Source organism: Haliaeetus leucocephalus, unplaced genomic scaffold (assembly GCF_000737465.1).
Source record: "Haliaeetus leucocephalus isolate CR32 unplaced genomic scaffold, Haliaeetus_leucocephalus-4.0 Scaffold273, whole genome shotgun sequence".
NCBI classification, from domain to species: domain Eukaryota; kingdom Metazoa; phylum Chordata; class Aves; order Accipitriformes; family Accipitridae; genus Haliaeetus; species Haliaeetus leucocephalus.
In genome coordinates this window covers 626,904-642,952 of record NW_010972709.1, presented here as the reverse complement: position 1 = coordinate 642,952, position 16,049 = coordinate 626,904, and the positions used below count along the sequence as shown (strand labels likewise).

Genomic DNA, 16,049 nt, shown 5'->3' with positions numbered 1-16,049 from the left:
ACTTCACAAGAGAAAAAACTAGTCAATAGTACCAAAGATTCTGGAAAAGATACCTTGAGAGAGCAAAGCATACAAGCAACAAGAAGATACGTAAAATTAGATAGTTTTAAGTTATTTTCTTATTTCAGTCTTTGCTTGAGAAAATGTTTTGGTTTTTAATACATTCTTAATTGCTACAAGAATTTCAGATCCTTCTATTAAAATGCTTATTAGCACTACAAAGGAAAATCCAGGCTTATCAGTAACATTAGTGCGAGAACATCAAAGACTCAAACAAAACTGATGAGCAGATACGGCCTGCCATATCTGTAACCAACATCTTCCACTATTTATTAACCCTCTACAACTCAAGAACAATGGAATGCTTTAATCAGGCAATATCCCTCAGCTAAGATTTGAGATTTGACATGAGTATGAATTGTGTCTTCATGTTAAGTAAGTATTAAAGAGTGACACTTCCTGCAACTCATTTTAGACTTCTACAGTACTAAGGCCACCTTGTTTTGGCAGAATGACAACGATGCTAACCTAAACAGATATTAAATAAGATCATTCTTTAGTTTCCAACATATTAAAGAATGCGTTTACACTTAAGAGTGGGCAAGAGTGGTCCTGTTGCCATCAGCAAGATTATTTCTATTAACAGAGTAGCTCAGCCAGTGAACCACTTAATTTTCAGGATTATATTTCTGCCTCTGCCAGAGTTACAATTTCGAAGTACCTTTCTTTACCAAAAGGTTATTTGACCTGTTGGAGCAGGTCCAGAGGAGGGCCATGAAGATGATCAGAGGGCTGGAGCACCTCTCCCATGGAGACAGGCTGAGAGAGTTGGGGTTGTTCAGCCTGGAAAAGAGAAGGCTCCAGGCAGACCTTAGAGCAACCTTCCAGTACCTAAAGGGGGCCTACAGGAAAGCTGGAGAGGACTTTTTGCAAGGGTATGTAGTGATAGGACAAGGGGTAATAGCTTTAAACTGGAAGTGGGTAGATTTAGATTAGATATTAGGAAGAAGTTCCTCACCGTGAGGGTGGTGAGACACTGGAACAGGCTGGACAGAGAGGTTGTGGATGCTCCACCCCTGGAAGTGTTCAAGGCCAGGTTGGATAGGGCTTTGAGCAACTTGGTCTAGTGGAAGGTGTCCCTGCCCACGGCAGGGGGCTTGTACCTAGGTGGGCCTTAAGGTCCCCTCCAACCCAAACCATTCTATGATTCTATTATATTTTCCAAAACAAAACCCAACACAATTGTCACAATATTTCAGCTAGTGCATTAGAAATTTTAATTTAATGTTGTCATTATGAATTTCTTAATTTCACAGTCTCAAACTGACTTAAATTTATGGATTGTTCTGGGCTTTTTAAAAAATTGCTGTGCAGCATTTTGCTGCCTATTTCTTGCTTTTTTTAAAAAAAGTAAACAGCAATATTTTTATATACACACACGTATATATATATATATGTATGTGTGTTTCTACTAAACCGGTGTCCTTTCAGCAAGGAAAAAAAACCTGACCCAAGACTTCCACTAGTATTCAGCAAATAAATCAGGTGCCAAACAGAATTTAGTTTTATGGCATCTTTCATATCCCGGTCCGAAAGTGCCTTTTAATGACGCAGTCATAAGACAGACGCTATGCTTGAAGAAATTCAAGCTAACAGAATTATTAACTATCCACTCTAATTCTGAACTCAGAATCAGCACTTGTTTGGCTGATTTGGAAAAAATGTTGCCTTCGAAAAGCAACATGTTCACAGTCACAAGACATTGTGAAACTCTAATACAAACACACATGACAAAGAAACACTCAAAATGAAATTTACCTCAGCACAGTGTTGCCTAACTGTCAGAGGATTAGGTTTGTCATGATAGTAAACAGAGCCTGAAATTGCTACAGCAGTCTCCTTCCAGAAGATTTTGTCCTCTACAGCAGCTCATGTCCCACCCAGCAACAGCTGTTCATAATAACCAGCAGCCGACAGTGTAGAGGAAGCCCTTAATGTGCCGCCAAGGGGCAGTTTAACAGATGGCAGAGTGACATACAACCACAATCATTAATTAAACTTCCACACTAGTCCCAAGATGCAGTGCTGAAAGAACTTCCACCGAGAAAGAACATTTTCAGATAAATGGCTGGCTGCTGCAGCCTCTGCACTCACTCTAGGACATGCAGCTGGTGCTCAGGTCCAGTCAGCATAGTCTCATTTTACAGTGTCCTACCCTCCTTGTTCAAGGGAGCTATGTTAGGAAACACAAGTCATCATCTTTCCCTATCAGCCCAATTTACACCCCATCACAGAAGCTGTAGGTAAGAGTAGCCATTAAAGGATGGATACCAGAAGATCTTATTCAAACTGCATTCCCTTATCAAGTAGGGGCTGGGAAGGCAGATGAGGGGCACCCAAGCATAAGAATAATAAAAAAACAACTAATAAAAAAAGCCCAGCTAATTATGGCAAAGGGAGGTTGATTTTTTGGAAATAAGGATTTCATAAAAAAATAGGGTAAGTCTGAAGAAACTTTGATAGGTGAGCCTATTTTTCTTTAAGAATCATGGAGTTCTGGGCCTTTCTTGTCCATGTGTATTAAAACATACTAGACTGAACATCAGAACAGATCTGCCTTCTCCAGACTTTTTATACACTGCTTTCTTATCCCTGTTTTACTCCAAATGTAGAGATAACACCTAGAATCATCTCCCTTGAGAGAAACACATAGATTAGGAGTCAAGCGGCAGCATTTGGCAAGACAATTGGCTTGCCAGCACCAGTGTAATCAGTACTCACTTCTAGCTTCTTCTCCTTCTCTGTTAATACATCCTTCTGATTCTGGGTGTACTCGATCAGCATGCGTGCCAGCTGGCGCCGGTCCTCCAGCTCTGCTGCCAGCCGGCCATTGTACTCTGCTAGTAACAGGCATGCTTCATCCACGGTCTTCGAAAGACGTTCGGCTGCCTCTTTGTCTACATGCAAAAGCGGTGGGTAATTTAGAGGACAAAGTTTAAAACTTTCTATCTTTGACAGAAGGGCTACAATTCACCAGCCACACCCACAATAACATCTCATTCATAAGTACACTTCTGGCTTGACAGGAAAATAAGAGTTCTTATCACAGGGGATATAAAGGAAATAGGCAGGACAAACAACCCAAGAATAGTATGTTTTAGACACAGACATGATCGGCTGCATTTTATCCTTGCAGAGATCTCAGTGATGGGGGGGATATAAATCTATGACATCAGCCTCTATAAACAGGTTAATTAAACTAAAACATTAGGCTGTACTTTCAGTTAAACAGATCAGGTGGTTTTCACATTTAAACATGGTATGCACTTTTTAATTCCTCTTTTCTCTGAATAACTCCTAATGTATCAATACAAGCAAACATATCAATTGCACACTAGCCTTCACAGTTAGAACGCTGTAAGAGCACATGATAAAGGACTGAATAAGTGCCAGTTCATAATGAGTTCTAAATGAAAACCACTTCCAGGAACAAGAGTCAAATCAGTTCAACCTTTAAATGTTTCTATTAAGATTACTTTTCATATACAATTGCAAAAGTGCATTTAAACAAGGACTGACAGACGAATGGGGGTAGCGAGTTTACTTTTTCATAGCAATCAAGGAGTATGCGTGTACTGAGCACAGTCTGATAAAACTCTGTCTAACAAAGTGTTCAAAATCAAACACATCCATTTGAGAACTCTGGCTGTGTTTCCTTTACATTCTTGCAAAATGCTGTTGATGCTCTCCAAGTAAAAAAGCCTTGGTCCAAGCAAAAAAAAAAAAAAAAAACACAACAAAAAAACCATGGAAGAAGCTATGCAAGTTTCATCTTCTATTCTACTTCATAGGATTGCTATTTATTAATTACGCAAGAGCTACAAAATAAGGACACCAAAGCAGGAATTCACTCCACCATCCATTGTTATGATTTAAAGAAAAAACCACTTCGATTTCTAAGTTATTCTTTGGACCCATGTTCATTCATCTTCCAGTTTCATACCTGTAATTTTCTCCAGTAATGAAACATCTTGAACTTCCTGAGGCAGGGAGGCAATTTTTTGCCGCACTGTTGCATCTCCTGATGCTGCATTTTCCAGGTCTTGTAGGGCTTTGATCAAATCCTCGGTCTACAAGACAAGTTAGCCAACATTAAAACCAGGTAATTTCTATGCCATTTCCTGTGGATGTGGCCACTGCATCTGAGGTCATCTACCTTTGAAAGCAACCATTTTTGGAATATTTTCTTCAAGTAGTTTTTAAACTGTTGCTTCCTAACACAGGAAGTATTCACTAAGGATACAATATCCCAGTGTTTAGGAACTTATGCATAATTACAGTAGGATCACCTTTTTCAAGGCTCTGCAGTGGAAAACTTCTCATTCCAATTATGAGAAGTGATCATTTAAGACAAAGCTGAAAAGAACATGACCACACCAGTTTGAGAAACAGCCATCAGCCCTTTGTTGCACCAACTTGGGACTGTATCTTTTAGCTGAGCATCCCTGACACTTTCTCTTAGACTAGCAGGAAGGTACATGCACCTTTTTGTTCTATTCCAAAGGTGCATTCTGACATACCAAAAAAAGCCCAAAACCTAAACCAAACTTGTATCAGTCCAAACAAAATTCTGTCACCTTTCCATTGTTGTAAGATTTAGAATTTTGTAACTGGTTACCTACCATAAACTTTGATGACAATGAAAGGTATCCCCGTTAAAGCAAATTTTATATTGTCCTGATTTTGCAAAGCCATTGCTATCCTCACTTAGCTCAGCTGGCTCTTTGGAAGAACTCTGCAATCTACAATTAAACTGGACTCCACCGTATCCCCTCAACTTCATCTCTCAGATGGTTTTAGTGCACTGAGGAAACATGTCAGTTTAAATGAATACACTCAAAACATATCCTAGCTTAAAAAGGATGTGGATGAGGACAACCTTAAGAGGACCTCTCCTTGACACACCGTATTTCCTCCCTACTCAAAAAAATAAAGGAGAGACACAGACTCCCTGAACAGGAAGAAAAAAGTGTTGTTCCTTTATTTTAAAAAAATACTGAAGTTTTAACAGGAGGTTTTTGAAATTGGAACACTAGCCCTGTAAACACCACCACTGATGTTTAAACTACATTTCAATAGTTTTAAAACTAATAAAAACACTGAAAAAAATTAAATACAATTTTTTTATCTGAAAAATAAAGAAGTCCATTACCTAATATTTACTACTTCTTTGCAAACTGCTAATGATTTCCAACAGTAACAAAGACAATGCTTATCATCAAGAGAAACCATAAGCTGCAAGGCATCTGGAGGTAAAAACAACAAAAAAATCTCACTTATTTCCTTGACAACTGTTATTTCTTTTTTTCAATGTTTACAGTCTACCAGATGGATGGTGTATTTTTTTTATCCTTTTCAGATAGACAATGGTTTAACACATGTTCATTTTGTAGCTTCAAAGGGTCAGAATGATCCTCTATTTCATTCCTACTATTTCCACACCATTAACATGTCAGTGTCAAAATAAAGTCTTCAGAACTGCTTTTTCTAACCAACTCCATACAAATCTATCAAAGGTTGAACTTTTTAATAGTTCATGGAAAGAAATGTCCTACAAAAAAAATAATTCAGTTTTAAGTGTGTTACAATTTTGGGTTTGAGAGATTACACACTGATCTTAGAAAGAATTTAAAATATGGTCTGTTCCTCTAGCAGTCCTTTGAGATTCTTTAGTGGTAGTACTACTCAGACCTTGGTTTAGACTACCTGAAATCACTCAGAAGTTGTACACTATTTCAATACGAAAAAAGAATCTGTTCCATTTCTTCTTCCATGGACTTCTCAACCCCCAACTGAATTTCTCCATTAAAAGCATTTTACTTGTTGGCAGCTCCACCTTGTGGCTGTACCACACGGGAGGTGGCTTTCAGAACTCCCACTCTCAACCCATCCCACATACCAGCAGTGGCCCAGCACTAGGGTCTTGGGGTGAGTAGCTCCCAGGGTAATCATCATCTTCCTCCTCTTGTATTTGCTGAAATGTCCGCTTTAAAGACTTCTTCTCCTCTGCAACTAAAGACACATATAAGCAACTCATTTGAATGCCAGATCTGCCCACTTTAACTATCTCTACTTCAAAAAAATTGTACCAGATGCTCTGATGATTAGGCTCTCTAAAGAGAAGGATGACCACAATTGGACACTAATGTTGGCATCATATTCCAAGCACTCAAATGCAAAACAGCAATAAAAGGTTGATTTTGCCCACACACATATCTCTGTACATCCGAGTACAAGGGTACAGTCTTCACATTAGCAGTGTGCACTGTATACATATTTGCGCCTCCTGCGCTGAAAGCAGGAAAGGAAAGTAAACGTCCTATTTGTCAATAAATGGCAGGTCTTCAACCCTGCTCACATTGTCTGGTTAATACCATGTATGCAGGATTTCTACCAGTAGAAATGAAGCACTGATGCAAAGATACATATGGACAGAAGAATTTCAAGTTATCCTTTTGCACCAAGTATACGCTCACTGTGGTCCCACCATCAAATAAATAACTGCTGGTTATTCAACCTTCGACTCTTCCATCAAAATAAAGACTTCAGGACAGCTCTGTGAAACTGAAACTCTAAGATGTGACAGCAACAACAGCCATGGGCAGAGCATGAACCAATCTCCAAGCAGGTAACCTGTAATATTCAGGAGTAAGGATTTCATAAAGCAAGGCAGCGTTGGTTAAATGAACCTTAGCGTAGCATACCTTAGCTTAAAGGGAAAAGACAGTTTATTTAATGAGTCAGAAGTCTTAATGCAGCCTTTGATCCAGTTACAGAACCTTCTGAATAAAGAAGACAGATCATTCTTCAGACTTGCCACCAAAATTAATAAGAGCCAGAGTAATTTGTAAGCAAGCTTTGGACAGAGTCTTGAGAACATCTCTTCAATGGAATCAACTCTTGCCATGATAATCACGGAGTTCAAGGGAAAGAGTCTGTACATTGTTTGATTCACAAGAAAATCCAAGATCACTCTTGATTTAAAATTAAATCAGCCTGCCCAATTCTAATGAGGAAGCAAACAAAGGTCTGTCCTTAAATGCAGAATTTTGCCTGCCTTGTTAGGTGGGACATGTCTGAAAAAACTTTTTAATGGAGGGAAAGTCAGAGGTGCTGTACATCCTGCTCGTGTGGGGGAAAAAGCTGAACGACCTTCGTGAGGTAGACACAAACACACCTCTGTTAAGAGAACAGATTTACTCAACCAAGGCAAAGAAGCACAGAAAACATAGTTACCCTAAACCGAATGAATTTTTTGAGTATGCTAGAGCAAAGCTATCTAGGCTAGAAAAGGGTACAGTCTAAGTATTGTATGTATACAACTAACAGAAAAGAGTGCTTGATAATCTGATAACCAGATCAAAAAGAAAAACAGCTGGTATCCACTGAGGTATGCGAAAGACACAAGCTGAGTTGAACAGATGTGCAGATGACAAAACGGCCAAAGAGAGCATTTTAAGTTACATAGCCCAATACTATGTGCCATCAATATTTATCACTGGTGTGTATTTATCAAAGTAATTAACCAACAAAGGATAAATGCAAGATAATCAATATAAGAATGCATGACCACAGTGCACACACAAGTAAAAACGAAAATGATAATTGAGATTCAAATTGCTGAAGAGCTATTCCTGCTGTGTTGCTAACTGGTCTACCACAAGACACAGTATTATGCTTACTTACTAATCTAACATAGAGGATTCAGAACTCATTGTATTTTCCATCTGAACAAGACCAAGTGAGCTTGACTGGAAACACTCTGAAGAAGATAGGTGCATGAACATCTGCAGTCCTACACCAGTCGCTAGCTGGCCTACCTGGAGAGGTGCCACTCCCTGAGCGTATGAATGGCAGCTGATGGGACAAAGTGACCAGTAAGTAGGCAAAGGAGGACAAAGCAGTCAGCTTTGAAGTAGCATTTTGGGCATGAGTAGCATGACATAAATGCAGATATTGCACTTTTTTGCTTGGCATTGGTAAACAGGAGCAGCAGAAGACCTCATTGAAGAATCCTAGAAACACCATCTCCATTTCATCAAAATAGAAAAAAAAAACCCCAACCCACACTTATTTTCAAACTCAAGAGCATATGGTGGAAAAGGACCCCTGAAAGAGAACAGGAACTAAGGCATAAATTATAACACACCCTGCCTAGGTAGCCTTCAAAACCTGCTAGCCAGAAGTAATTTAACCATTGCAGCCTACACTTCTGAAAAAGCCTGTCAAATCCAACAAGAAAAGAGGAAAGCAAGCATTAAAAGCATCTAAAAGTGATCAGAACTCGGCAATGGTATGTAACACGTATCTTCTGAAACAATCAAGATATGCTTGTAGAATATGGACAGCTTCTTCCAGGAAAACCAAGAGCCCATTCTTGACACAGACATAAAGAAGATAGAGAAGCCACTACTAGGGATGAAGTCAGCTTTCCTGCTTCGTTGTGGTCTTCTTCACAGCTCAGAAATTGAGCTACTCCCTAAAAACCTTCAAAGAGCAAAGCACTGCGTTTCTCCAGAATGACAGACAGTTGCTGTCGTACCAGCTTTGCAGTGAAACTCGAGGTTGTTGTTATCCTGCTGTTGCAGTGTCCAGAGAGACATGTAAAGGTATTTCTCCACCAATTTTTCAGTCTTCAAACCATCTCCAGTGGCTTGAGCCTCCAGTGTGAAAGACCTTAGTGACAAAGCATGAGTTTTTCCTGTAAGCTGGCAACAAGGGAGATCTTCCCATCTAGGGTGTTCACCTCTTTGTTCTCATCTCTTGATGACTGGTTTTAGAGGTAAACAGGCTTCTTTAATTTGACTCCAGCCTCACATGCATAGTAAAGAGAAACCAACTGTGGAATCTGTACACACATATTCAGAGGGATAACGAAGAGTTTAAAACTTTGCTCTGTTAAAAACAGTGGGTTTATGTGGGTTTTTTTTAAATCTCAAGGCAATATAAAATTATTATCTTCTCTCATGAGGACTTGGTTACATTCATCTCCTCATTCAAGAAGCAGCCACACCACATGGTAAGGAACTCCCCATATAGATAATGCCTTTCACTGGAGGGAACTAAGCAAAGGGCTCAGATTTTTTTTAAAAAACAAATAGTCCTTAATTCACATGAGGATCTATCAGTCTCAGCACAGCTACATCATGAGCCTTTTCTGACAGTTAAGCATACAGTTATATGACAAGTTGCATGAGCAGAAACTTCTGTCTACAGGGAAACATGCAAGGAAATGCCAGTTAACAGATACTGTAGTTCTAGAATAACAGGCAAACCTGTAAAACAAGGGTTTCTACTTCTGAAGTTCTATAGGTAACTGTTTACTTGAAAGGTAGACCAGCTGAATTTAAGGGTTTTTTTTATCTGTTGGCAGGGCTATCAGCCTCAATCAGCATAACAAAAAATAAGCCTCCCAAAACTGTAACTAAAATCAAACTTTTGTAAGCTTTAGGTTCTAAGCAGCAGGGATTTAGCAAGTTGTGCAAGATCCCAGTAAACTTATATGAAAGACACTTTCAGAAAGTGATTTAGGACAAAACACTGAATACAACAACAAAAAATAGACAGCTTTCCTAAAACAGAAGACCATCACAGAACACCAGAGGAGACAGAAAAAAAACAAAATAAGAGAAACCTAATGGTCCAGCATACCCTCCAACTGTTCTAACCATTTGTTTCTTTGGGGGTAGATTACTCACAATTGTTTTAAGTTCTCATTACAACATACATTTGTTGGTAGCCTCTCTTAGGTCAAGCATAACTGGAGTTGATCTGGTCCAAAATTATACCTAGTCCTGTCCCCAGGTGCCTTTATTTCAGTTATTCTTGGAAGCATCCCTGCCTGCTCTCCTCTCTGATGTTTTTCTCCATATTTTAATATGGATCTGACCTCTTGTGCCAGCATTTGCAATATAAACACAATCAGAGCAGATGGGTAGCAGTTCAGTTCTGTGTTATAGTGTGACACTCCTACATCAGAGCATATTCAAGGACTTCAACTGCTTATTACAAAGACAATGAAAAAAAAGAAGTCAGCTATATAGGTTATATTACCTAAAGGTTTTTATATCAAACCTCTACAGACCTGGTTTTCCCAGGCTTTAAGATAAATGGGTGGTTCTCTTCCCTATTGCTTGTAAAAAGAAACATTCTAATAAAAATGAGATTAATGAGAAAGAAAATGCAAGCTTAATGAATACGTTTAGAGTAAAACAATAGAAAATATCAATATTCAAAAGCTCATTTCAATGTGTATGCATATTTCCTTAAGGGACCCGAAAGACTAAAATACAGTAGTATGCTGCACCACTGAGGAAGTCAAAAACAGCGAACATAATGCTTAGAAAGGGCCAGTAGTCTTTCCCCACCACCTCCCTGAAGGGAAAGCTTCATTATTTGTGCAATCAACTCTGTTCCATGGCAGGAACTTCCCATGTGCCACCAACTGAATTGCTGTATGTTTACCCAAGGCCTTGCTACTAATGAAACAAGAAATAAGCTGCACCATTGAAACACGCACTGATAAGCTCTAAACGTGTTTTTCCTCACAGATACAGGACTCTGCTTTATTTTGGCAGGTTTCACAAATCTGCAACCCAAGCAGAGCCATCCTGTTCAGAAAGCAACACCTACCAGCCCAGGAATTTAAGACACTGCAATATGAAAAAACCATAGAGAACCACCTGCACAGACTTGTTGCCATACCTTAGGCTGAAGAAAAGAATTATCACAGCATTATCACACACAATTATCACAGTGTCAGATAGTCCTAAGGAGCTTCAAAATTTTGTTTTAATGGCACAGCCTTGCACCAATCTACAGATACTAATACTACCTATTTCTCAGCTATGTCTATCTTGGGTGTACACAAAACCAGGAAGTCAGAATGGTTCGGGAGGAGCAGTGTACTATGGTTTTCCATGTTTATGATAAACATTATACCTGTAAAACATGATACATTGTTGTCCATCTTGCTTATGTTCACCTGTTTGAAAACAGACTAGAATAACTACAACAAAGCCTTCTGCAACATAGTTGCCCACCAGAAACCGGACAAACATCAATTTACCTTAGAAATCACAAAAATCCCATGAGAAACTAGCTCTTACCATTAAGAAGCTAATTTGAAAACAAGCCAGTCAAAACAAGGAGAAAACCTTAGAACTCCACTGAGTTTTTCAAATTTATTTTTCTCTTGGTTTAAAAATCTCAATTTCTTTTTTACAATGAATTGACAAGGCGGCAGCAATACTCACACTCATGAAAGGGCCTAAACTGTTCTCTCAAATAAAAGATACTACATTAGTATCTCCAATTACCCAGAAGAAAATTCAGTTTCTTGCCAAGTGAAGATGTGCACACAGCAGTTCTTAAAATGTTTGTATTTTTTTTCATTCTGTTTCCTGCAAAGGTCTGTTACACTTAGGAAGGGTTTGATTTTGTATAAACATTTTTAAGTTGAGACGATTAACAGTAGCAGGACTGATTGATACCACCAGCCAAAGGAAGGGGGACACCGAGTGACAGTTGGATGTCAATTAACCAGGAAATCACAGCTGTGGTTCTTGGACACACAGTATGGTTTTGTTTAGATTAAAAGTTAAACACTTGTGAAACACTTATCTAGATACCTTGAACAGTTTCAAATCCTCTGTTACATCAGTTCAACAGGAATTCAGGCATATAAATTCTGTCCTTTCATGACAAACAGGTGTCATGCATTGCACCCAGACAACAGAAAAACCCCAACATGAACTGTTTCATGTAGAGACTGTACACCTTCCACCCTTCCCCTCTCCCACCACCCAGAGCAGAGACTCCGTCTGTCCTGATATGGAAGAGACAACCCCTTCGGTCAGGTCAGTTGGTCTCCCAGCGTTTGGGGAAAAAATGGCAATACCCTCTGAATGTTGTACTTAAATTACACTAAGTTGCAAGGCCTCTGTCGCAAACTGCTAAAGCACCCATCCAGTAGTTTTGCCTGAAGAAGCATTTGAAGACAGCCATAGACATATGTCTTCACATGCATGTCTCATATTAATGCTCATGTCTTCATATTAATTCTGTATTAACTACCAACTCCAGTAGACATATCTTGCTTGTTTTCACCACCTAAGAACGGTATAAGAGCACTTTACTAACGACTAAGCCAACTCTCTCACAAAGCACCGCACCTCTGTGGGGAACAGAGCAAAATTTGGTCAAAGCAGCAATGTGATTTTAGCTGATTTGAAAAACACTGACGCTTCCTTTAGCTGCGAAGTGGCCAAATATTCCCTTGACCAGAACATTCTTGATTTTTAATGACCCTCACCTTCCATAGGTTAGGCATCCTACTGCTTCCCTCTCTTCATTACAGTACTACCAGTTAAATACTTTCAGATGCTATAGAAGAAGAGGCAATATCTGCCGAAGCAGTATAAAAGCACAGTAAACACAAGCAGCTTATACTTAGTTTCTCACATCTGTGTCTCATGGAGTAATAAGGTTATAACCGTGATGTTCTAATGATGTTAAATGATGCAAAGTTATTGTTTTCCCCAAATGACATCAGCTGGTGTAAGAAAAAAGAAAACAGACGGGCTTCCGGGCATATATTCCAGGCTTCAATTATTAAGAAGTCCTTGCTGAATCATAATAAAATACAGTAACTACGCAAAATGAAAACAATTAATATGAGAATGAAAGCACTAACAATATTGAATAAACCATTATAACAACCCAGCTGACCAATCTCAGAGACGTAGAGTGGGACAATTTTAACTCTCAAGGTGGATGCAACAGTTCCCTGCATGCTACTTACTTGCATTCACATCAAAAGGCAGCCCTGGAGTATTCTGTCTGCATGAGCAGAAGCAGACATTACCTTAAGTTAAGCTTACTGCCAGCCTCAAGTCACATGGCAACACACTTGCAAACTGGAACTGCTGGTTTAACGAAAATCAGACTTCTCTCAAGACAATCCTGAAAAATCTCCATGACCAGCTCTGGCAACGACTCAACTACAGGAGCCCAGAGCTCAACTCCGCACAGTACTTTTAGTGAAATGTGTACCAATTTAAAAAAACAAAATACAGCACACAAGAAAAGCAATATGCATTTACCTTTAGTTTGGGGGCTATTGGAGTCTTCCATAGAAAGTTTCAGTTGCTGTATGAACTCACTGCCATACACACTCCTTTCTTGCCAGATGTTAAGCAATCGTTCCAAGGGCTTTTTGCAGCCCTCATCTGCTTCTCTGTTCAAAGATTAGAAAATAATTATAGTTCGGGTGGAAAATATTCCTTATGTTTTAAGAGAGCATCTTCCAAACTAGCAGCTGCATCCATTGCAATGTTTGCACGTTTGGAGAGAGTCTCTCTCATATTGTCTGAGACAAACTGTACAAAACACATTTGTGGCCAATTTTCCCCTTTTCCTGGAACCAAAGATTGCCTCAAAGTGCCCCATGTTCCCATGTTGTAAGGGCAGGAAAAGTTTTGGAGGAAGAAACTTGCTATCATTCAGTATTTGCAAGAAGAGTTACATAATACCCCCAAGTTGACATGTTTACAATTCAGAGTGTTAACTTTGAACAGTTGTTTCAGTCAGTAACATCCCAATTAAAAAGCAGGTTATTTGGATCATTACGCACTTAAATGTACTCATATAGTGCACTGAAAGTTAGACAGCCATCCAGAACAGCATACCACTAAACACACAGAACACTGAAGTTTAGTTGAGATAATAGAAATTATTATGCCATTTAGAGAAAATCTTAACTAAATCATAGTCCATTTTTGATAGGATGGTAGCTGCATCACTCTTTCCCTTTTATGTATAAAATTCTCCCTTCCTCTATCAAGGAGACTAATGATCAGATAACCATTAAAACAAGCAATACAAGAAGAAACCATGCTCAAACCAGAAGACTGATGAGAATCCAGTGGCCAAAAATATCAGCTCTTTTAAAGTCTTCTGACAATGGGGAAGAGCCATTTATTATGTGGCTTTAATAAACACATGCAACTATTCAGTTTCACTGCCCACGAACAGATCTGCAAGATCTTTTAGTAACAATTAAAATAAAGTACGTAGAAGTTGCATGCCGAGAACAAATGTGTAAAGCTGTGAGGGGCTGATTCACATACAAAGAAGTTTGCCCAAAGGGAAATATTAACACTAAACAGTTCCTAGCCACGAAGCAGTCAGAATCCAATCTCTACTAGAGAGAGGGTACAAGCATCCCTGAGACTTAAAAAAAACAAACAAAAACAAAAAACCCCACAAAAACCAAACCAACCAAACAAAAAAAACCACAACAAAAAACAAACCCACAACAAACCAACAAAATCCAATTGAATTAAACTTTGTATAATAAGAATGCAAATCTATAGAGAGAAAAGTTGAAAAAATACGTAATACAGCAACATACCTGGCAACATGAGAAAAAGCATCCACCAGAACAGATTCAAACTCCCTAGTAAATTCAGGACCTTTCCTCTTACTGTTCTGGATGACATCGTTTGCTAAATATAGGAAAGTAAGTTTCCTACTTGATTTTGCTGGGAAAGGGGGAAAAAAAAAGAAAGAAGAAAAAAGAGAGAGAGAGAGAGTTTGTGTTTATTTCTCACTTTGTTCACTTGGAATCATTAACATGGTTTTCAAAGTTGCTTATAGCTTTTCAGTCTAAAAGCAAAGTGCAAAATATTTCCATGTTACCAAGGCAAATCAGAGGCCTTCAAGTCAAGTAGTTCTTGATCTCCTTACTTCTGCTTGGGTTTTTTTCCTAACTAATTTATGAGAGAAACATGAGCTTAATACTTTTTGTGGACAATGACACCTCACTTTTCAAGAAAGCTGCATAAGAAATAAACTTTAAATGCATGATTAAAATGAGCTTTTCTAACCTACCAGCAAATTAATATAACAATAGACTTATTTTTCATTAATTAACTTCAGGAAAAAAACTTAGTATAGAACCACTTAATTCAGAACAGAATGAAACTGTAGGAGAAAGCTATTGTGGAGACTCAAATATTTTCCAGACAATGCTGTGCCAAAGCAACATTAAATTTCTTCTGTATACCATAATTTTTCCCATCTTGACACCACCATTTTCTATTTTACTGCGGCCAGAATCGGTGGGAGATTCAGATCTCCAGACTGCACTGGCTGCAAATACGCACACACGAGGCAGAAAACAAAAGCGCTTATTTCCACAGCAGGCCAAACTCGGATCTTTCAAAAATTCATACTTAATACACTATAAATGGCAACTCCAGCGATCACATGAAAGATACTCCAGCTAGGACTTCATCAGCACCATCTGCTCCAAGGGGCTAACACTGCTGGCTACCCAGGATGAGAAAGGTGACACTGGCTGGTTTCACAGCTGCCCGTGGGGACAGGGCACCAACACTGACACTGGCAGTCTCCCTGACTTCATTATGAAGCAATTTGAGAAGTTACCAGAAGTTAACTTAAGTTAATCTGCAAGGAAAAAAAAAAAAAGGCACAAAATATTTCTGGATGATACTACCAAACCGTTTTTATAGATCTCTGCAACCACTTTTACTTTGCTTATCTCCTAATCCCTTAGCGCAATTCTGTAACGGATAGGTACTACGAATCCAAACCCGTAAAACGTAAAAGCAAAACCTACGGGCTGAACAGCCACCAACGCGCTTCACAGCCGGGGGAAAACGCTCAGTACGTCTTTGTTTTCCAACCCAGCTGCCTGGCCCGGCAGAGCATCCCCCCCCTCCCAGCTAACACCCCGCACCTCCAGCCGGCGCTTCCACCCTCTCCCCCCGAGAACTAACGACAGCAGCGGGAGAACGGCGGCCAGGCTCCCGCTGACCCCGAACGCCCGCCTCACGAACCTTTCGCCCTGCCGACCCCAAGAGCCCCGCGACCGCCGTGAGGAGGAGGAACCGGCCCCTCGACACCGTCTCCCTCACGGAGCGGCGGGCAGAGCCGGCGACCCCGCGTTCCGCCGGCATGCCGCC

At 39.5% G+C, this 16,049-nt stretch overlaps 1 protein-coding gene across 2 annotated transcripts in view; it reads right to left on the bottom strand.

The window, feature by feature from the left end:
- The window catches only part of RPRD1B (regulation of nuclear pre-mRNA domain containing 1B), a 28,220-nt gene that overhangs the window by 11,724 nt on the left and 447 nt on the right, over window positions 1-16,049 (bottom strand). The window contains exons 2-6 of one of the 2 annotated variants that reach the window (XM_010569368.1): window positions 14,474-14,603; window positions 13,164-13,297; window positions 5,960-6,066; window positions 4,004-4,130; window positions 2,782-2,957 (exon numbers count right to left, since the gene is read on the bottom strand). In XM_010569368.1, the coding sequence (XP_010567670.1) occupies window positions 2,782-2,957; window positions 4,004-4,130; window positions 5,960-6,066; window positions 13,164-13,297; window positions 14,474-14,603 (674 nt within the window). Of the gene's footprint in view, window positions 1-2,781; window positions 2,958-4,003; window positions 4,131-5,959; window positions 6,073-13,163; window positions 13,298-14,473; window positions 14,604-16,049 lie in introns of both variants that reach the window. The other variant, XM_010569367.1, reaches the window with a different exon arrangement.